The sequence below is a fragment of the Nelusetta ayraudi genome, unplaced genomic scaffold (genome assembly GCF_046127955.1).
Source record: "Nelusetta ayraudi isolate G7.1 ecotype Tasmania unplaced genomic scaffold, CSIRO-AGI_Nayr_v1 ptg000087l, whole genome shotgun sequence".
In the NCBI taxonomy this organism is placed as follows: Eukaryota; Metazoa; Chordata; class Actinopteri; order Tetraodontiformes; family Monacanthidae; genus Nelusetta; species Nelusetta ayraudi.
Window position 1 is genome coordinate 573,043 of NW_027466137.1, and position 21,728 is coordinate 594,770.

The window sequence follows — 21,728 nt, forward strand, 5'->3', positions numbered from 1 at the left end:
ATTTTTCCGATTAGCGATTTCTCATTATTTTCCGATGATTTGATTAATATAGCAATTCGATCAGAGAAAATTGAATCGCTAAATTCGAGGAATGAGAACTGTGCACACATGACTACAATGTACAACGTAATGAGAAATGCCCGTGCCATCGATGGATGACTGCATGATTTCTTTGGTTGTTGTAGCTCTGAGGAGTCCCTCGTGCCACCACCGCCACGTGCCGCCGCCGTGTTTGGTTCGGTCCGACGCCTCAACACATTGTTCGCGTCAACATATTTACGTAATTGACATAATCGATGACGTCACAACAGAACCTCCTGCAGGTGGCGCCGCTCCTCTGTGTTTTCGTCCATCCAGCCCACTATGGATGGCCATTGTTCTCCATTGCTCCTTTCTACTCCAGGGGGCGCTCTTTTCGAGGTTTACATTTACGTTGGAGGGCAGGAAGCCCAGACATGTCATCACGAGTTCTCCATTCCTGTGCATCCATTGAAATATACAGCAACAGCAACAACGAATAATAATAATAATAATAATAATAATAAACTGAACCTGAGGGAGCTGTTTTGAATGATATCAGGTGAATTTCATAGTAATTCAAAGAGTCAGCTCTGTGCAGTTACAGGTTTCCACCAAACGGTGTCGCACAAGCAGCTTTTCATCTTCATCCTGAGTCCAGCGGCAGAGGCCGCCTGGTTTCCTTTGGTTGACCTCTGAGAGGTCCACACGTGTGTTCCTCTCGCTCCTCGTGCCTTCATTCCCCTGCTCACGTGATTGCAGGGATCTGTCTTCACTCTTATAGCGCCCCCTTCTGGGCCTCCTGGGTCACTTTGTGCTTCTGATAGAAAAAAAAAAAAAAAAAGGTTAAAAAAAACAAATAAAGGTTGGTGTTGTGATGATTCCCTCCCTCCCTCTCCCTCTCCCTCTCTCTTTCCTGTCCGTCCCCTCCCTCCTCACTCTTCCTTCCTCAGTCCCTCCCCAACACACACACACGCACACGCACACGCACACACACGCACACACACAACGTGGCCGTCGGTGCTCGGGCGTACAGCGCTCTCTCTCTCTCTCTCTCTCTCTCTCTCTCTCTCTCTCTCTCTCTCTCTCTCTCTCTCTCTCTCGCCCAGCACATTATTCGTTTCCTCCTGAGAAGGTTTGAAGATTTTGCAACACTGGACCTCCTGAGAAGGACTCAAACCCGTCCGGAATCTTTTTTTTCTTTCTCTTTCTTAAAGTCGACCCGAAGTGAACCGGGACCGGCGCTGGTTCGACGTCCCGGTCGGACCAGCCTCGCTGAGGAGGCTCCAGGACCAAGGAGGGCTGAGAAGCGGTGCCGACAGGTGCTGATGGTGGAGTCGCTCCCCTCCCTCCGGACCAACTATAAAGTTTCCCAGAATCTCCAACACTCGAACCGCCTCCCGAAGCGGTCCAGCGGTGAGAAGAGACCAGAATCCAGGACCCTCGCGTGGAGGGCGGGATGTTTTCGGGGGCTTCTTCTTCTTCTTCTTCTTCTTCTGCTGCTGCTAGTTGAGCTGCTTCCCAAGTTGTCGACCACCGCAGGATGGAGCGGGAGAGCCGCGCAGGTAACGCCGGGAAAGTCGCTGTTTTTGTCAGTGAGTGAGAGAGAGAAGGCTCCGGTAGATTTATTGACCGCGGTGGTGCGGGTGTCCGCCGGGACGGAGAGCTTTTAAAGCCGCCCTGGCTGTCCATTAGCCAGCTGCTTCCAGCCTAATGTCCCCATATGGAGGCTACTGGATATTTACCCCTGGAATAAATCCACCTTATGTGCCCTATTGGCTCGAGGCTAAATATCAATCAATATCAAAAAATAATAATAATAATAATTAAAATAAAAAATAATCCCAGTTATTGTCTTTATCAATATGTACATGTTAGTTTTCTGTTCTGTTGCATCATAAAGTGTGTGTCAATGTGTTTATCATGTCACCGCTGATTAAAGTTCATTTGAAACACGTGCTGAAGTGAAAGCGTGTGTGTGTGTGTGTGTGTGTGTGTGTGTGTGTGTGTGTGTGTTGGACTTGGAACCATGCCTGTACCTCTTTTGGAAAGGGTGGTCCTCAGCAGGCACCTCTATGTCCACTGTCCCCACTAGGCCAGATAAACGAGTATGTGTGTGTGTGTGTGTGTGTGTTTGGAAGAACGGGGAAACCGACCAGTTCTTTGCTCTGAGACTGAAACTGGTCCCCAGTCAAGCACGGTTTTTGAATTTTTGAATGAATGTTGGGCTGGACGGGGCGCTCAGCATCATGACCTGCATCACCTGGGCTCTCCAGTGCAGGGTTTCCCCCGTGGGAGCTTTATTTCTTCTTCTAGGATGGCAGCGGCCGAGTAAAATGGCTGTGGGGAGTTTTTCTCCTACAGCCTCCCTCCCCCTCGCCCTCGCCGCCTTGACGGCCATGCACTCTAGTGGGGGGGGGGGCAGACGATGAAGGCGACAGCAGAGTTTAGTTTAGTTTCTTTCGGTCGCAGCCAATATACACTTCAAAACAGCAGAAGGGAAAGAAAAATAATTTCACAATTTGACTGAAAAAGGCTCAGGCAGAAGCAAAGCTTATTAATGCCCGCCTACTATTCATCTTAAGCTACACAATAAACATGCATACACACGCATACACATACACTTGAGCACATGCATGGCTCTTTTCCCTTTTTTTCAATTACACACGTAACTCCCAATTATAATTGCACACATGATTTTTTTTTTTGAACATAACATAGGCAGTGAGTACATTGCTTACGTTTAAAAAAGCAATGTACCTTTAAAAGAAATACATCTTTTAACTTCTTTTTTTGCTTTTGGCAACACAAATTTTCATCCATCTCTCAACTCACATTTCCTCTCAGACACAATGAAGAAGAAGAGTGACGCAGTCTGCTGGTGACGCCCTGCCCCCTTATTCCTAGTTCCTTTATTTTTGAATTTTACCAAGCAAAGTTGCTTTTTTGAAAATGGTTGAAAATAGTTGGCAAAGCAGCAAAAATGCCCGAGGAAATATTTTAACGACACCTTGATGAGAAGAGACGTTGCTGTTCCATTTAGAAGCAAACTGGAATTTAAAAAAAGATTCTGGTCATTTTTTTCTGTTTTCTTGTTATTTTTCTTTGATGTCTGCATGCAGTCTTGGTCTGGTCTCCATCCCGATGCTCTCTAGTCTCGATAAGGTCTTGGTCTCGGTCGGTGCCGTCTGGACTACGACACTACAGTAGTCTCCTGTGTGTGTGTTTTGCAGCCAACAGGGATTAACAACGGTGGAGCCGACGACCTGCTGGGACAGGATGGCCTGTAGGGGGCAGGGCGCCGTCCTCCTGCTGCTGCCGCTGCTGCTGCCGCTAGTGGACGTGGGCGCCGGTGGCCTGTGGCGCCAGGCCCGCCCGGAAGGCCGGCCTCAGCAGCAGAACGTCACCCTGGCCGTCATCCTGCCGGAGAGCAACACCGACTACCCTTGGGCGTGGCCTCGCGTAGGCCCCGCCATCGAGCGGGCCATCCGCGCCGTCAACGACGACCCCGCCCTCCTGCCCGACCACCACCTCACCTACGTCTACAAGAGCAGCGAGGACAAGGGCGGCATCTGCTCCGAGTCGATCGCCTCCCTCATGGCCGTGGACCTCAAGCTGGACCACAACCCCTGGGCCTTCATCGGGCCCGGCTGCTCCTACGCCTCCTCGCCCGTCGGCCTCTTCACCACCCACTGGGACATCCCCATGGTGACGGCCGGGGCCGCCGCCGTGGCCTTCTACGGCACCACCTACACCTCCCTCACCAACACGGGCCCCACCCACAAGAAGCTGGGCCGCTTCGCTCTGCGGATCTGCCAGGAGTTCGGCTGGCGGGATCACGTCATGCTCATCTTCAGCGACAAGAAGTCGGACGACCGGCCGTGGTACTTTGCGGTGGAGGGTCTGTACATGGAGCTGGGCAACTTCAACGTCTCCACCGCGATCCGAATATTCGAGGACAACCAGCAGCCCGTCAACTACTCCCAGATCCTGTACGAGATCCAGACCGAGGCCCGCAGTGAGTTGTGGTGGCGGAGGGTGGGTGGTGGTGGAGGGTGGTGGAGGCGGAGGGTGGTGGTGGCGGAGGGTGGTAACCAGGTGCTGTAGAGAGGCCCCCCTTTGGGGAAAAACAAACTGGCTATTAATCACAAGTGAATGGGTTCCATTAAGCATCCTTTTAACGCCACAGGAAGTGCAGCTCGGCCTTGGCTAGCATTACGCTAACAAGTTCCGCGGGCCACGGGCTGCATATGGCCCCCAGGCCGCAGTTTGGCCACGCCTGGTCGAGGGGTGCACTGTAAATGCAAAGTAAACGTAAAGTTCACGTTTCCTCTCATTTTCATTGTGTTCCAGATAAATACTTGGCAGTAAATACAGAAAGTACATTGTTTTAAATTTCCACAACAGATCAGAGGTTTGTCAGCAACAAAATGCTTTTTTAGCTGATAAAAAAGGGGGTGGAGCAAATTTACCGGTGTCACGTGTGAGTAGATGGACAGTTTACTGGGACTGTTTAGCAACAGTCTGGAGCCCTGAGGGCGTCGCTCATCTCGTCGTGCTTCGGCTCTGGTGCGATACTGCAGCCAGCCACCGGGGGGCGGGGGCGGGGTGAGAGTTGGGGCTAGCCAACGCGGGGAGCAGTGTGTAACTGTTCGCTGAGATTTTGTTTTGAGTGTCGTTTGTGTGCAGCTCTGTGATTGTGCAACGTCGCTCTCAGCTGGCTGTTGATAACAGCGCAGCGTTTGGAGAGGGTCAAAGGTCAGTGGAGCGCCGAGCCTCGTAAACTCCGGGCTGGATGCCATCAAAGCGCCGGTTGTTACGAGCTGACGCAGCCATCGCAGCGGCTGAGGGATTTTTTTTAAATATTGTTCCGTCTTTTTTTGGACCAGACGGGCAAATTACACAGGAGAGCAGAATTTTTAGGTCGTACAGATAAAATTCCTTCCATTTTTGTTGAAGTCCTGGTACGGTGCACCCTCCTCCTGAAGCGTGCACCAGTCAGATGTCTGAATGCACCTTCATTATCAGAGCGCCACACCACCCAACGCACACTTCATCAGAGGATGAGTCAGTGGCTGTGTCTCAGTCCAGGCTCTGCGTCCTTCCAAGGCTACGTTTGAAAGGAAGTTGCGTCATCGCACTGCGTGAAGGCTCCTCCCACTTCCCAATAGTCAGAAGGACGCTCCAAATGCGCCCTGCTGTTAGTCCATTCCAAGGCTGCGCCGTTACCATCCTTCGTGTCCCTCTGGACTCTTCATACCCATTGACCAGAGTCCGAGCCAGGGGCGAGTCAGAGCGCCACCACCAGGACGGACGGAGCGGCCCGGCTGAGGAGGAAGTGTCCTGGACGGCGGCCGGCGCTGCTCACTTTTCCAGCGTGTGACGAGTTGATGTTTAACCCAACGTGAGAAATGATTCATCCAGGGCAGGTTGGCTTTAAAGGTGGAAGCGGCCCTGGAAGTGGTCTGTGCACGCAGCAATAAATCGGCTCCGGCCGGGTTCTGCACTGGGAGCCATAAAGTGGGCTGGCCGGTTCCTCTATCCGATGGGGGGGGGGCGGGGCAAACAAACAGGAGAAGGCGCTCGGCGGTTCCCACACGGCCGTCAAAACCTCCCGACAGGCCATTCATTAACAGAGGTCACGGACCCGCCGCTGCCTTATATGGACATGGTGGGCGGCCTATCAGATGTGGAGGTATTTCCTGACAAACAGCGGGCTAATTTTACCGGCCGTCTCTGCCTTTTGTCTCCGTAATGCGGTGCAGCACTGCGTCAGAAGAAAGAAAACATTCTCTCCACTCACACACACACACACACACACACACACACACACACACACACACACACACACACACACTAGTCCAGCAGGTTTCTAAGCACAGGAGCTCCCATCCAATCACAGCCTCTGCTGACCAGGTGGGTGGAAACCTGTAACCACCTCAGGTTCCTTCACACAGACCAGGGAGGAACTCTTTGAACCTTTGTTTTTGATATTCATGCCAATGTCGAAGGGGCCAATCACGTGACAGCAGCAGCAATCAGCTGATGTTTCAGGTGCTGCAGGTAGATGGAGTTCAGAACACGCCTGCTGGTGGAGCCACACTGGTCCACAGTGGTCCCAGAAGCTCAGACACCCAGAGGTTGACAGAGTGAGTGTCACTCAGCAGGTCCACCAGCAGAGGTCAGGTCGGGTCAGGTCGGGTCAGGTCAGCTGTAAACCATCTAGACTGGAGCTCCTCGGGTTGGATGTGAGAGGAGGATGTTCTCAGCGCACACCTTCATACGTCCACCTGCTGCTAAATCCGTCCGTGGTCAGGAAGTCGGATCCTTGGACCTTCTTTCACCTTCTCAGATGGCTGATGATGTGACGCTCACCTGCTGCTGCTTCTGCTGTTTCTGTGGTGAACAACCTGGAACGTCACTGAGGACCTGCACCATGACTGAGAACCTGGAACATCAGTGAGAACCTGCAGCGGTCAGGAAATGCTCAGCGTCAGAGTCCTAACACGGAGCTGCTGGACCATCTGGACCATCTGGAGCCGCCGTGCCTCTCCCGCATGTATGAATAATGAAATCCAGCAGCCAGGATCTCAGCTGTGCGAGCTGACGGCTCTGTGCTCCCCTGGAAACCAAGCTCTCGCCCGGCCGCTGGCGGACAGCAGACCTTCTGCAGGTCTCTCAGGTATTAATCAAACTCCTGGCAGAAGAAGAAAACACATTTCTGTTTCTGGCCTCTGGCGGGGAAATAAGCCGTGGAAGCGGCGGAATAATAGCGTGGTTTCACCGTTGTGGGAGGAAACACCGTGAGTGCTGAGGTTTCTGCTCTTTGTGTCGCCAGCCGCGTTTCCATGACGATCTTTCGCAAAATAAAAGCGATTTTTCTAAAAAATTTCAAAAGAGCACCGTTGCCATTTGCAGGTGTTTCCATTGAATGGCGTGAAGATCATCAGCCGTAATTCTGCTCATATCGCCTCCCGCCAGACCCCCCACTGTGAGGAGCATGGAGGTACAAAACAGTTGGTGTCTTTGGAGCAGCGATTGGAAGTGAACTGGTCACGTGACCCCCGTACGTCACGTCCGCTGACTGGTCCGTGTGAACAAAGGGTTGTGGAAAACCCTCCTCATGAGAGCGCCCAGAACCTTTGAGCCGTGTTGGAGAGGTTCTTCCAGGTGGAGCTGCTCCCACCACCAGGTGTTGTTATGGCCATGTTTAGGTTTGGCAGCAGTTCGAGGGCTGATGGAAACACGGCTGCTGTAATTGAAAACCACCTCCAGTGATTCCACACAGATTCGCTGACCAATCAGAAGAGTCTAAATCAGGGTCCAGCAGCCGCAGGTTTGTTGGTTGGGAGCTGATCAGTTGGTCATCGGGACAGATTGGGGAGGAGCGGCTGAAGACTTGTCTCCTCTGCGCAGTGGCACCAGCTGGAGGTGCTCATCAGAAGGTTCCTCTGAAACAGAACCTTCTTTCCCTCGAAATGCATGATTTATGATGAAGACCTGACATGGTGAACAAACGAGAGCCTTCCTGCTGGGCCTCTGGACGAAGAGACGGTTGTGTTACATGTTTGGCAGCATGTAAATGTGTGTGTCTGCGTGTGTGCGTGTGTGTGTGTGTGTGTGTGTGTGAATAATGAAGGAGGGTTCCTGCCGTGTCTGCTGAATTATGGATTTTTTTTTTTTGCTTTCATAAAATCCTCCAGTGAGAATCAAGGACAACTTGGAGTTGGTGTTGTGTTTCCGTCCCAAGGGGGCGCTATAGGTGGCTATAGGAGGCAGCAGAGGATCTGCTGGACGAGACTAGACTGGCTGCGGTTCGACGGTCCCGACCCGGTCCTGGGGAACTCACCTCTGTGGTCACTCAGTCGTCCTGAACACTTCTTTTTCCCACAAGGCCGTGCTGCCACCATCCCCTCCTCCTCTCCCTCCTCCCCCTCCTCTCCCTCCTCCCCCTCGTCCTCCTCCTCCTCCTCCTCCTCTCCCTCCTCCTCCTCTTCCTCCTCCTCTCCCTCCTCCCCCTTGTCCTCCTCCTCCTCCTCCTCCTCCTTCCCTCCTCTCCTCCTCCCCCTCGTCCTCCTCCTTCCCTCCTCTCCTCCTCCTCTCCCTCCTCCTCCTCCTCTCCCTCCCTCTCCTCTTCCTCCTCCTCTCCCTCCTCTCCCTCCTCTCCTCCTCCTCCTCCCCCTCCTATCCTCCTCTCCTCTTCCTCCTCCTCCTCTCCCTCCTCTCCCTCCTCCTCCTCCTCCTCTCCCTCCTCCTCCTCTCCCTCCTCTTCCTCCTCTCCTCCTCCTCCTCCTCCTCCTCCTCCTCCTCCTCCCCCTCCTCTTCCTCCTCCTCCTCCTCCTCTCCCTCCTCCTCCTCCTCCCCCTCCTCTTCCTCCTCTCCTCCTCCTCCTCCTCCTCCTCCCCCTCCTCTCCTCCTCCTCCTCTTCCTCCTCTCCTCCTCCTCCTCCCCCTCCTCTTCCTCCTCCTCCTCCTCCTCTCCCTCCTCCTCCTCCTCCGCCTCCTCCTCCTCCAGTCCATCTGGCTCTGGTTATAGATTACTCTGCTGGAATGCGAGAGGAGGCCTCCTTCCTTCACGCTGGGCTGCTCTGAGGAGCTGATGGTTCTGGAGAAGGTTCTGCTTGTTCCCAACAAACCGCCAACCTCCATCCAGCCCCACAGTCCCCAGTGATGTCACAAAGGGTTCAGTTGGCTACACCGGTTGTGGCCTCGCCGTGTGCGTGGAGCCTCAGCGGGAGGCTGTAAACACAGGGCTCAATGAGGTCTGGAGCATTGACGGCTGCTCCACTGGAGTCCAGGAGGGAGGATGAAGATGTACTGACGGACAGACTGTGTGTGTGTGTGTGTGTGTGTGTGTGTGTGTGTGTGTGTGTGTGTGTGTGTGTGTGTGTTCAGTAGATCGATGCTAGTGAAGGTGCTGTGATGTGTCCTCCAGCTGCTCCTGCTGTGACTCTGATCTCATTTTCGGCGGCTCGATGCTTCAGTGAGGCTCACGATGTTCCAGACGCTGGTCGATAGACGAAGCTTCCGAGGAGCCGCTCGTGTTACAGCAGCGGTCCTCAACCCCCGGGCCGCGGACCGGTAACGGTAACGAGTCATTTGGTTCCGGCCCGCACAGAAAGAGTAAATAAGTCACATTAATTCCATTTGATTTATTTGAAGATGTGAGTCAGAACGATGTTTTACTTTGAGAAATGAGTGCGACTGTTATTCGATACCAATGTAAATTGAACCTGCGACGAAGTGGCCACTTGTCCAGGGTGTCGGCCTGCCTCCGCCCTAACACAGCTGGGAGGGGCTCCAGCAGACCCCCGGCACCCTGAATAGGAATTAGCGGGTATAGAAGATGAATGAATGTAAATTGAACATGAACATGCATGTTTTTAAACAATTGAATATTAGACAGGGTGATCAGAAAGACATTTTAGTGGTCATTAGCAACAATAAAAAATATGTGCATATATGTACAGTATACATATGTATATGCATATATATATATGTATATATATAGCTAGCTAAATGAATGAAAACAAACCTTAAACCGGTCTGAACAAGGTTTGGGAACCGCTGAGTGAAAGCACCAGGACATGAGACCAGTCAGACCAGTCAGACCAGTCCTGGGGGAGCAGGAGGGACTGCACCCCTCCGATCAACCCATGAGACCCCCTGGAAACCTCAAAACATGAGAAATATGGCTAGTAACAAAATAGCTGATGCTAACTGCAATGAAACCAGCCTGTGAGTGTGACAGCGGTCAGAAGAAGAAGAAGGAGAAGAAGAAGAAGGAGAAGGTCCATTTGCGAAGCGGACCCTTTTATCTCCAACCCCGTGCTGTTGCTGGCGGGCCTTGTGTGCCACACTGCCCCTACTGCTCAGTTGCACCTCCTGGGTTCAGGGTGGTGTCTGCACTCTGACCTCTGGCACCCAGTGGACCTGACGCAGTTCTTCATCCTGCTCCATCAGCAGCAGATTTCCTGTCACCGGCTGGCAGTTGAAAGCCGACGCCGTGTTGAAAGTCGGACTATCGATTGAAGCCGCCGCCGCTGTTTGGCCCTTTGCAGCAGCAGCAGCAGATTGGTGTCAGTCAGAAGCAGCTTTCTATCCCGAATGGGCTCCTGCGGCTCCACTTCCTGCCCAGTGGTCATTACCGCCTGAGACAATGGAGGCAGTGGGACAGGAAGAGCCAACCAGAGGAATGTCCTCAGGTCTCCGGAGGCTTCCTGATGTGGGAGGAGGACAGAAATAAAAAGAATCAAATCAAATCAAACCTTCTCAACGTCTGAGAAACACACAGCAGATGTGTGTTTCCATGTGGAATCTATAGAAGCCAGGGGTTCCCAAACTATTTCAGCCTGTAGCACAACATTCCCAGGAACACCTCCCTGAAGATCTGGCTGGGAACGCTGCCCTGGCAGAACGGAGCAGCTGTGGGGAACACACGCTAGCTGTGGAAGATGCTATTGCGCTGTTGTGTAGCAGTAACACACGCCTCTGGGTTTTGTTTGCTGGTATTGATCTGTGGCTTGAGTCATACCAAGTCATTGTGACAAAAACATCACACGTTATTATCACCGTACCATGATGTTAGCGGTCCGGCCCACTGGGGAAGAGATTTTCCTCGGTGTGGCCCGTGAACCAAAATGAGTTTGACACCCCTGCTCTAGAACCATCCAGAACCACCCCTGGACCACCAGGGTGTTGAGCTCTTTATTGACATGACTCTGTAAACACTGCAAACATGGAGGAGATGCAGCTGTTCGGTGACTGCACTGACTGACTGAAGTTCGACTTGAAGGGCCGGGTTAGAAAGCATAACGGGCCGCATATGGCCGTAGTTTACCCACACCTGGTCCGAACCACAGCTGTCAAACTCCTGGCCTGCGGGCCAAAGTTGCTCTGCACTATATTTATATTTATCCGCTCTCACCCTGGTCTAAAACAAAGCTGTAGCGTCCATTAGCTTAGCAAGCATTGCGACGCCTGACGACGCCCTTCATCACTCCCTGCTGTCGGGCCACTGACTGAAACCACTTCCTGTCTCGTCTTTCCTTGCCCGCCCCCACCCCCGGCCCAGTCGTGTTTGTGTGCTGCTCGCCCGACACCTTCAGGAAGTTGATGATCCAGTTCCGCCGGGAGGACGTCCCGCACCACGAGTACGTCTTCCTCTACGTGGACGTGTTCGGGGTCAGCCTGGGCGGGGCCGGCGGGCGGGGCCAGCCCTGGGCCCGCGGTGACCAGGACGACCCCGTGGCCAGGGAGGCCTTCCAGGTGCGTCTCACCACCTCCAACACCGGGGGCGCCGCGTCGGCCGTTTTAACCTCACAGCAGCCTCTTCTTCTTCCACTTCCTGTTCACGGCAGAGCGTGAAGATCCTGACGTACCGAGAGCCGCACAACCACCAGTACGCCCAGTTCGTCCAGCAGCTGAAGGCAGACGCCCACCAGATGTTCAACTACACCGCCGACCACTCTCTGGTCAGTCACATGATCAGGTCACATGGCCACTGTCACATGCCCAAAACAGTTTTCGTGTAGTTGTGTTATTTTGTTTATTGATATCGTTATTTGCAAAGTGGGTGGGTGGTGGGGGTGGAGGTGGAGGCGTCGGTGGGGGTGGGGGCTGGTGATCATGATGTCGGGTGATGGGTGGTGGTGGAGGTGGGATTGGCGGTGATGGCGGTGGAGGTGGCGGTGGGGGGTGGGACCACAGCAGGATCTAATCAGCAGCGGGTCGTCTGGTTCAGCTGCTGCTGCAAACACTCACAGTGTCCCAGGGGGGACGAACCTCCTCCAGCCTGCGTCACCCTCGGGGGGCGGAGGAGCGGGGGAGGGTCCATCAGGGGCAGGAGGACACGTAATGTGATTTACACACACACACACACACACGATAGCGTTAATCTCATCCATGTGGAGAAACAGGATCCATCAAAAGCATCAGGAGCCACATGGAAATGAATCACCAGGCCTGTGAACGTGCTGCTCGCTCCGCCCTCCCCACCCATCACCCTCCATCCATCAACCCCCCCAAAAGAAAACAACAACAAACAAACACACACACGGTCATGTGACTTGCTTTGCCTGCAGATGTAAAACAAGACCCCACTAGAACCGACAAATAACAGCTGTTGTTGTTGTTGTTGTTGTTCTTGTGCTGGTGATGGCTAACAATGCCAATGTTAGCCATCGCCAGCAACAGGCACAGTTGGCATTAGCATTAGTATTAGCATTAGCGGGGCTGCTAATGCTAAGTTCCTGGAACTTTGCGGCTGTTCCAGCGTTGGTCTCCAGTCAGCTGTGATCTTTGACGCTTGACGCTTCCTGTTTTCTGTTTTCTGCTTCCTGCTTCCTGCTTCCTGCTTCCTGCTTCTGCCCTCCAGATGAACATCATCGCTGCGGGCTTCTACGACAGCGTGCTACTCTACAGCCAGGCCCTGAACGAAAGCATGGCGCTGAGCGGAGGCGGCCGACCCCCAGGGAGGAACGTCACCAGCAGGATGCGGAACCGCACCTTCGACGGTCCGTCATCCTCTTCTACACTTCCTGTTAGAGTGGTAGAATGACCGTCCGTCCGTCCGTCCGTCCGTCTGTCTTTCCATCCATCCATCCTTCCGTCCATCTATCCGTCCATCTTCTGGTCCAGCCTCTGGTTGGCTGTGGAGGTTCTGCTGTGTTTCTGTGGGAGGAGCCAGAGAGCCAACCCTGCCCACACTGGGAGAGCCTGCAGCAGGCCTGGGCATCGATCCCACAACCCTCTGGCTGTGTGTGCACCCTGTGTCGTGGGTCAGAGGATGATACTGGAGTAGGACAGGGAGGGGGAAGGGGGTGGGGGGGGAGCGGCTGGAGGAAACAATACATCACTGCTGCTGGTAGAATGTGAGGAACCTAAGAGGTCCAGCAGGCGGAGCGAGGGACAGAAAAGGAAGAAGGAGAAGAAGAAGAAGATAAAGATGAAGGAGAAGAAGAGGTGGTGGTTGGTGTTGGCGGAGAAAACCCTCTGTCTTCACCTGAGTGGACAGACCAAGGTTGTGTAGTGTGTGTGTGTGTGTGTGTGTGTGTGTCCAGTGAACCTGGGGGTGTTTGTTTTTCGTCTGGCTGGAGGATTGTGTGTGTCAGAGGGGGGCGGAGCCTGCAGTCGCTTGATGGATGACACCAAACTCTGGGAGCTTCCTGTGTTGTGGCCTCTGCAACACACACACACACACACACACACACACACACACACACAGAGTAACAGACTGCTGTCGCCACTCTGCCACGGCTGAGGCGGTGTTTTATTTTGAGAGGGCAAAGGTCACTTGTGTAAGGAGTTGTGTCCAGATGAACCTTCAGCCCTGTCACCAAGTTTCTTCCCTATTTCAACACTTTCCATTCCACTCTTTGTCCTGCAGAGGGCAACGCTGTGCAAACTGACTGACCCAAACCACACAACAAACCACAAGGTTATTATAATATAGTTTCAAGTCTCTGCGGGCCAGATTAAAACATTTAACCGGCCCTCTATGGGCCCTCAGGCCGTAGTTTGCTTGTGTCTGGGCTAACTTAAACACATTTCCACTGGAATGGACACTGTTGTGGTGTTGTGCTGGCTCACAATTTTGGTTTTACAGTTGAGCTTAGCTTAGTTTAGCTTAGCTTAGTTTAGCTTAGTTTAGCCAGAGGAGCTGCGCCCCATTAACCAGCCAAGCAGCAGCAGCAGCAGCAGCTGTAGTAGTACTAGCAGCAGTAGTAGTAGTAGTAGTAGTAGCAGCAATAGCAGCAGTAGTAGCAGTAGTAGTAGTAGTAGCAATAGCAGCAGTAGTACTAGTTGTAGTAGTAGTAGCAGCAGTAGTAGTAGTAGTAGTAGTAGCAGCAATAGCAGCAGTAGTACTAGTTGTAGTAGTAGTAGCAGTAGTAGTAGTAGTAGTAGTACTAGCAGCAGCAGTAGTAGTAGTAGTATTAGTAGTAGTAACAGCAGCAGCAGATTCTCATTCTCGCTAACAGATTAGCCACATTAGCTCGCTTCTATGCAGGCAAACATGAGCGCAGCCACTCAGGCTGAAGTGCAGCTGTAGTGTTTGTCCTGCTCTCCAGCCTGCTGCTACTGCACCTCTTTGTTTTTCCATCCATCCATCCATCCATCCATCTCTCTCTCCCTCCCTCCCTCCCTCCCTCCCTCCCTCCATCCTTCCATCTCGAGCCGTCGTCGCCCTGCGTGACCTCGGCCTCCGCCACGACAAACACCGGCGCCGCTCGCTCGCACACCGTCTGTCCGACCGACCGACTGGTTGCTCTGCAAGTTCTTGGTGAGTTTAGAGCAGGGGTGGGCAAACTACGGCCCGGGGGCCATTTGTGGCCCGTTAAGCTTTCTAATCTGGCCCTTGAAGAAATGATGTTAACAGTCAGTCAGTCATCAAACAGCTGTATTTCCTCCATGTTTCCCTGGTGGTTCTGGGTGGTTCGAAGAGCTAAACACCCTGGTGGGACTTCAGAGACACTGATTTGTTTCCCCCTATGAGGTGACACACACAGCGGAGTGCAGTCAGCTGACCAGGGTAAACCCCCCGCCCCCCGCGTTCTGTGATTGGCTGCTTGCTTCCTCAGTGACCACCAGGTTCCTTGAACATCAGATACAGTGTGATTTGTGGAGGAGGGAGGGGCCACCTGGCTCCACCAGACCTGTGTGTGTGTGTGTGTGTGTGTGTGTGTGTGTGTGTGTGTGTGTGTGTGTGTGTGTGTGTGTGTGTGATTTGATTAGAGCTGATGTCCAGACCTGGTGGGTTTGTGGGCGGAGCTTCAGCTGCTGCTGAGATCAGATTTCATCTCCAGCTGCTTCTGCTGCTCCGTGGAAACTTGAACCACATATTGATCACACACACACACACACACACACACACACACACACACACACACAGCTTCATGGAAAGTGATGCATTCCCTTCCAGGAGCATTAAACTCACACAGGTCACTGAGGACGCCCTCGTGCCTGTGTGTGTGTGTGTGTGTGTGTGTGTGTGTGTGTGTGTGTGTGTGTGTGTGTGTTGGGGTTAATAATCTCCCACAGCTCTGACATTTCAGTAGCCAGTAAACACGTCTTTAAATGTCAACGTCTGACACACCTGACTGTCAACTCATTACCAGACCACACCCACTCATGCCATCACTGCCCAGTCTCAGTGGGGGGTGTGTGTGTGTGTGTGTGTGTGTGTGTGTGTGTGTGTGTGTGAGAGAGAGAGAGAGAGAGAGAAGGAGAGAGAGAGATACCAGCCGTGGTGTGTGACCTCTCTCACCAATCACTGCCCTCGGCTCTTTGCTGAGACCCAATTAGCTCGTTTCCATGGAGACGAGATCAGAGATCACACACACACACGAACACACACGCCTCCCAGCTACTAATTGGCTGAAACGAGCTTCATCTCTCGCCTCCTCTGTGCTGTAAAAACACTCTGAGTGAAAGAGGAAACAGGTTAGGACGTTACTTCCTGTCAGTCAAGTGTTCACGTCACCTGGTTCCAGACGGAGGTCTCGGGAACTCCCAGGTGCACCGCTCTGTCTGCAGTCGCGCTGTGACTGGACCAGTACTCCCATCTAGTGGCGGTGTTGTGTCACTGCAGCAACAGGGTTTTGTTTGGAAATATGGCGCTGCTGCGTTCGCTGAGAAAACTTTCTGTGTGTGTGTGTGTGTGTGTGTGTGTGTGTGTGTGTGTGTGTGTGTGTGTGTGTGTGTGTGTCCAGGAGTCACAGGGAAACTCCACCTGGACGAGAACGGAGACCGAGAGGTGGAGTTTTCTCTGTGGGACATGATGGATGACAACACCTTCCAGGTGAACACACACCACAGACACACACACACACACACGTCAGGAAGCTAACAGCTCAGGATGCTAGTGATGCTAAGATGCTAAGTGCTAAGTGCAGGTGGTGCTTCACTACAACACCCTGGACGACGAGCTGACTGCAGTGACGGGCCGCTCGCTGCGCTGGAAGGGAGGAGCCTGTCCTCCTGACGTCCCCTTCTGCGGCTTCAGGAACGACAACCCAGTGTGCCTGGCCAGTGAGTAGAGCGCCCCCCAGTGGCTGCTGCTGCTGCTGCTGCTGCTGACGGAGCTCCTCTCTCTCCGCTCTCCTCCACAGAGACCATCACCATCCACCAGATGGTCTCCATCATGCTGCTCTTCATCTTCACGATGGTCCTCACCGTGGCCATCTTCATCTACAGGTGGAGCTGCAGCACCTCCTCTTCGTCCCTCTCCCCCTCCCCTCCTCCTCCTCCTCCTGCTCCTCGTCTGACTGGTGTGTGTGTGTGTGTGTAGGAGGATGAAGCTGGAGAAGGAGCTGGTGGCTCAGCTGTGGAGGATCACCTGGGACGACATGCAGATGAGCAACCTGGACAAAGTCCTGCGCAGCGGCAGCAGACTGACACTGTCACTGGTAACACCCACACACACACACACACACACACACACACACACACACACACACACACACATTGACGGTGCTGAGTGTGTATGTGTGTGTGTGTGTGCAGAGAGGCTCCAACCTGGGCTCCCTGATGACGGGAGACGGAAATCTGCAGGTCTTTGCCAAGACCGGTTACTACAAGGTCAGTGACCTTTGACCCCTGACCGTTGTGACCTTTTGTATTTCCTTCCTCTCCTCTCACTCACTCACACTGTTCACTTTGTGTCAGGATTGTGATTCAGAGCCAGAGTTGTGAGTCTGGCTTGTCCTGATTTTGTTGTTGTTCTGTTGTGTTGTTGTGTTGTGTTGTGTTGTGTGTCCTTACAGGGAAACATTGTGGCCATTAAATACACCAACAGGAAGCGGCTGGAGCTCAACAGGAAGGTGCTGTTTGAACTCAAACATGTGAGTTGAAAGGAAGTTTTCCGTCTGTCTGTCTGTCTGTCTGCATTCAGGAGGGGGCGGGAGGGAGCTTGTCAGCATTAGCAGAGTTTAGCTGGCTGAGCTAACCTAGCGTGGTACTCTGTGTATGTGTGTGTGTTTCCTTATTTATAGATGCGAGACCTTCAGAACGAGCACCTGACCAGGTTCATTGGAGCCTGTGTCGACCCTCCCAACACCTGCATCATCACCGAGTACTGCCCCAGAGGAAGCCTGCAGGTACACCTGTCTGTCTGTCCGCCTGTCTGTCTGTCCGCCTGTCCGCCTGTCTGTCTGTCCGCCTGTCTGTCTGTCCGTCCGTCTGTCTGACTGTTTGTCTGTCCACCTGTCTGTCTGTCTGTCTGTCTGTCTGTCCATCCACCCGTCTGTCCGTCCGTCTGTCTGACTGTTTGTCTGTCCACCTGTCTGTCTGTCTGTCTGTCTGTCTGTCCATCCACCCATCTGTCTGTCCGTCCGTCCGTCCGTCCGTCCGTCCGTCTGTCTGTCTGTCTGTCCGTCTGTCTGCCTGTCTGCCTGTCTGTCAGTCAGTCAGTCAGTCCCTGTGTGTCTACTGTGTGCAGGACATCCTGGAGAACGACAGCATCACTCTGGACTGGATGTTCAAATATTCTCTCATCAACGACATTGTGAAGGTAACTGCCGCACCGTGAAGCCACACCTCCTCCTCCTCCTCCATCACCAGTGAAGACGCTTGTCCCCCCCCCCCCCACCTCCCACCTGCTGCTGCTCCTCCTGCAGGGCATGCTGTTCCTCCACAACAGCGTGATCTTCTCTCATGGTAAACTCAAGTCCTCCAACTGTGTGGTTGACAACCGCTTCGTGCTGAAGATCACCGACTACGGTCTGTCCAGCTTCCGCTGCGACGGCGACTCGGGCAAAGACGCCCACTGCTACTACGCCCGTGAGTCGTCCCTCCTCCTGCTGCCCCCCCCCCCCCCCCCAGCTTCCCCCTCACTCCTTCAGCGTGTCACCCTCCGCCCCTTCCCTCCCCCACTGCAGAAAGGCTGTGGGTGGCGCCGGAGCTGCTCAGGATGGAGGCTCCGCCCCCTCAGGGCTCACAGAAGGGCGATGTCTACAGCTTCGGCATCATCCTCCAGGAGGTGGCGCTGCGTCGGGGAGCCTTCTACCTGGAGGGGGAGCCGCTCAGCCCCAAAGGTAGGTGAAGAGACCACATTGCCCCCTGGTGGCTCCTCCAAAAATACTGCCACTGTTCACACCTGGCGACCCAGTCAATGGCAAGAAGTATCTATCTATCCGTATTTATCTATCTAGTATCTATCTATCTATTTATCTATCTATCTATCTATCTATCTATCTATCTATCCGTATCTATCTATCTAGTATCTATCTATCTAGTATCTATCTATCTAGTATCTGTCTATCTATCAGCAGGTAGGATGGTTCTGGCAGGAAGTCAGTGATGGTGGTATTTAGCTCTGTATTGACAGGACTCTAACGACCGTCCCTCCTCCCCCCCTCAGAGATAGTGGACCGGGTGGTCCTGGGGGAGTGGCCCTGCCTGCGGCCAGCCCTGGACCCAGAGGTCCACAGCCAGGAGCTGGGTCAGCTGATGCAGCGCTGCTGGGCCGAGGAGCCTACCGAGAGGCCCGACTTCAACCACATCCGCCTGCTGCTGCGCAAACACAACAAGTAGGAGGAGAGCAGGAGGGCTGGGGCTCAGCAGCGCCACCACCTGGTGCTCCACACCACCAGGTGTCTCATCAGAGTCCTGCTCTGTCTGTGTGTGTCTGTGTGTGTGTGTGTGTGTGTGCAGGGAGTCCAGGAGCAACATCCTGGACAACCTGCTGTCCAGGATGGAGCAGTACGCCAACAACCTGGAGGAGCTGGTGGAGGAGCGCACGCAGGCCTACCACGAGGAGAAACGCAAGGCCGAAGCTCTGCTCTACCAGATCCTGCCACAGTCAGTGGGCCCACACACACACACACACACACACACACACACACACACACGCACACACACGGGTGGTGGATTGAAGCGCTGACTCCTCCCCCCCAGCTCGGTGGCGGAGCAGCTGAAGCGAGGGGAGACGGTCCAGGCCGAGGCCTTCGACTCCGTCACCATCTACTTCAGCGACATCGTGGGCTTCACTGCCATCTCTGCTGAGAGCACGCCCATGGAGGTGAGGAGAGGTTCGGGGGGGTCCCTGACCCCTGGTGGTCCCCGCCACCGCCACCGCTGACACTCCCCCCCCCCTCTTTATCTCTCTCTCTGTCCAGGTGGTGGCACTGCTGAACGACCTCTACACCTGCTTCGACGCCATCATCGACAACTTTGACGTCTACAAGGTGAGCAGCAGCAGCAGCAGCAGCAGCAGCAGCAACCACTCAGCTTTTAATGGTCCAGCACTCAATCACAACCAAAGGCGTCTCAAAGCAGCTCTGTACAATCAGAGGAAAAACCAACTGATCCTCCAGAGCAGCAGAGGGCGACAGTGGCCAGGAAAAACCTGGAGCAGATTCAGAGTGCAGAGGGCGCTCTTCTGCTTTTAGCAGTCAAGGTGAAAAAGAAATAGAAGAAAAGTTGAGAGAGAGAGAGAGAGAGGAAAGAGAGAGAGGAAAGGGAGAGGGAGAGAAAGAGGGAGGGAGGGAGGGAGAGAGAGGAATAGAGAGAGAGAGAGAGAGAGAGGAAGAGAGAGAGACACTAGGAGAGAGGTCGGCAGATTTAGTGCTGAACAAATAAAAGTTGATTGATTGATTGATTGAACACTGGCACGAAGTGAGAGACCCAGACACTAACTGTGAGCCGGGATGCGCCCCCTGCAGGTGGAGACCATCGGCGACGCCTACATGGTGGTGTCGGGGCTGCCCGTGAGGAACGGGAACCTGCACGGCCGGGAGATCGCCCGCATGGCGCTCGCCCTGCTGGACGCCGTGCGCACCTTCAGGATGGGACACCGGCCGGAGCAGCAGCTGAGGCTGCGCATCGGCATCCACAGCGGTGAGGCGTGGAGGGGGGGTGAGGGTGATGTGGGAGTGGCATGGCCTCTGAAGCTCCGCCTCCTGGTGTCCTCTCACTGCAGGGCCGGTGTGTGCCGGCGTGGTCGGCCTGAAGATGCCTCGGTACTGTCTGTTCGGAGACACCGTCAACACCTCCTCACGCATGGAGTCCAGCGGAGAGGGTCAGTGACATCAGCAGTGACATCAGCAGTGACATCATCAGTGACATCATCGCAACACAAATCAATCCTCTGCAGCCACACTAAAGTGACGGCTGACTCTCTCAAACAGAAAAAAGACCAAATTGATTTGTATCTTTGCACATTTTTTAGTGGTTTTACGGTAATTCAGGACCTTCTCTCGTGGGTCTACGGTGTATCGCCAGGGCTGGATTAAGAATACAGAGGCCCCTGGGCCAGACACTTGGAGAGCCCCCCCCCCCCCCCCCCCCCCACACACACACACACACACACACACACCACCTGATTTATTTGTTTGGAAAATTAAGGAGAATACTAGTATTCATGTTTTCTCACATTACAACTTTAGAGCACACGAACGCAACAAAGTTGGAAGAACAACTTGCCAAGAAGAACTCAGATTTCTGACACCACGTGAACGCAGCATACGTGACAAAAAAAGAGAGCTAACTGCCGGAGCCCCCGGGCCGCGGCCCAGACGGCCCGCTTCATGATCCGGGCTTGTGCATAGCTGCTTGTCACGTACAGAGACTACACAACTGTGCACACCCGTTCATGTTCTTGTTTGTGTGTGTGTGTGTGTGTGTGTGTGTGTGTGTGTGTGTGTGTGTGTGTGTGCGCAGCGCTGAAGATCCACGTGTCGGCTGCCACCCGGGACGTCCTGCAGGAATTCAACTGCTTCCAGCTGGAGCTGCGAGGAGACATCGAGGTGAAGGGCAAAGGCAAGATGACCACCTATTGGCTGCTGGGCGAGAGCGACAGCCACTGAGGACACAGCAGGTGCAGAGGAGACAGGAAGTGGAGGATCTCCAGAGAGCTTCTTCAGCTTCTTCCAGGAGGAAACAGAAAAAAACATCTCGCGTCGCGGGACCTCCAGCGGCCTTTCTGCTGCCCCCGTGTGGCCACCCACCTGTACCCCACCAGGCTCGCAGGCTCCACCGCCAGCTCGGTGGACGACGTTCCTGCTCCCCCTGGTGGCCGCCTGACATAAACGCTCTTCACGTTCTTATCGCTTCAAAGTATTTTGTGTGATGAAAGTGGGCGGGACTTTCTTCTGGACTTGGCTCCAGCCAATCAGCTTCCTACCAGTGTTGAGCGGCACTGCCTGTGTACTTGATGTTGCCACCAGGGGGCAGCATCAGGGCTAGTTCTCCAGAGAAGAGGCAGGAAGACGGAGTGGCCACCAGGAGGCGATAGAACCTTTACTAGATCAGCGTTTCTCAACTGGTGGGTGGCGGCTTGAGATGGGATTTTACTGTGTACATATTTACAGAGAACATGTCGGACTTTTATTTTGCAGGACACACAATTCAATTAAATAATTTCAGTTACTGACTAGACGTGATAGGAAGTGGGCCGGCATTTTTCTGTTTGTGGATTAAATTTGAGTGTTGTGTGAGTCGATCTGGGTCACGACTTCATGATGAAGGAAACAAACCACCAGTTGAGAACCATTATTAATAATAACGCACACGCACACACGCACACACACACACACACGCACACACGCACACACACACGTTTTGAATCCGATGACATCACAAGGGGATGGGGCCCAGTGGGTGGCCAATCAGTGAACTGGGTGGAGCCAATGTAACCCATTTCAGGATCCTGCATCCGCCCCCCTGTGGACGACACCGGCAGGTTCCGCAATCAAGGCGGCTTTTGGTTCCAGT

General features: G+C 53.7%; 1 protein-coding gene and 1 long non-coding RNA gene across 5 annotated transcripts; both read left to right on the forward strand.

Moving 5' to 3' along the window:
• Window positions 1-614: 614 nt before the first annotated feature.
• LOC142901336 (atrial natriuretic peptide receptor 1-like) lies at window positions 615-21,453 on the forward strand. 4 transcript variants are annotated; one of them, XM_076045816.1, is made up of 22 exons: window positions 615-1,613; window positions 3,252-4,036; window positions 11,092-11,285; window positions 11,378-11,491; window positions 12,394-12,532; window positions 15,728-15,816; window positions 15,911-16,046; window positions 16,127-16,211; window positions 16,306-16,423; window positions 16,521-16,595; window positions 16,781-16,858; window positions 17,009-17,113; window positions 17,455-17,526; window positions 17,633-17,795; window positions 17,894-18,049; window positions 18,376-18,544; window positions 18,669-18,815; window positions 18,912-19,035; window positions 19,133-19,201; window positions 19,679-19,853; window positions 19,936-20,034; window positions 20,676-21,453. In XM_076045816.1, the coding sequence occupies exons 2-22, from the start codon at window positions 3,298-3,300 to the stop codon at window positions 20,819-20,821; spliced, it is 3,192 nt and encodes a 1,063-aa protein (XP_075901931.1). In that variant the 5' UTR covers window positions 615-1,613; window positions 3,252-3,297; the 3' UTR covers window positions 20,822-21,453. The 4 variants fall into 4 exon arrangements, 3 of the variants coding, with proteins under 3 accessions (XP_075901931.1, XP_075901930.1, XP_075901932.1); XM_076045815.1 differs by having other exon boundaries at window positions 615-1,583; XM_076045817.1 differs by lacking the exons at window positions 615-1,613; window positions 3,252-4,036 and adding an exon at window positions 6,472-6,700.
• LOC142901340 (uncharacterized) lies at window positions 14,439-15,697 on the forward strand. The gene is made up of 2 exons (XR_012928970.1): window positions 14,439-15,187; window positions 15,242-15,697. It is a non-coding gene; the product is annotated as an uncharacterized LOC142901340 (long non-coding RNA).
• Window positions 21,454-21,728: the final 275 nt, after the last annotated feature.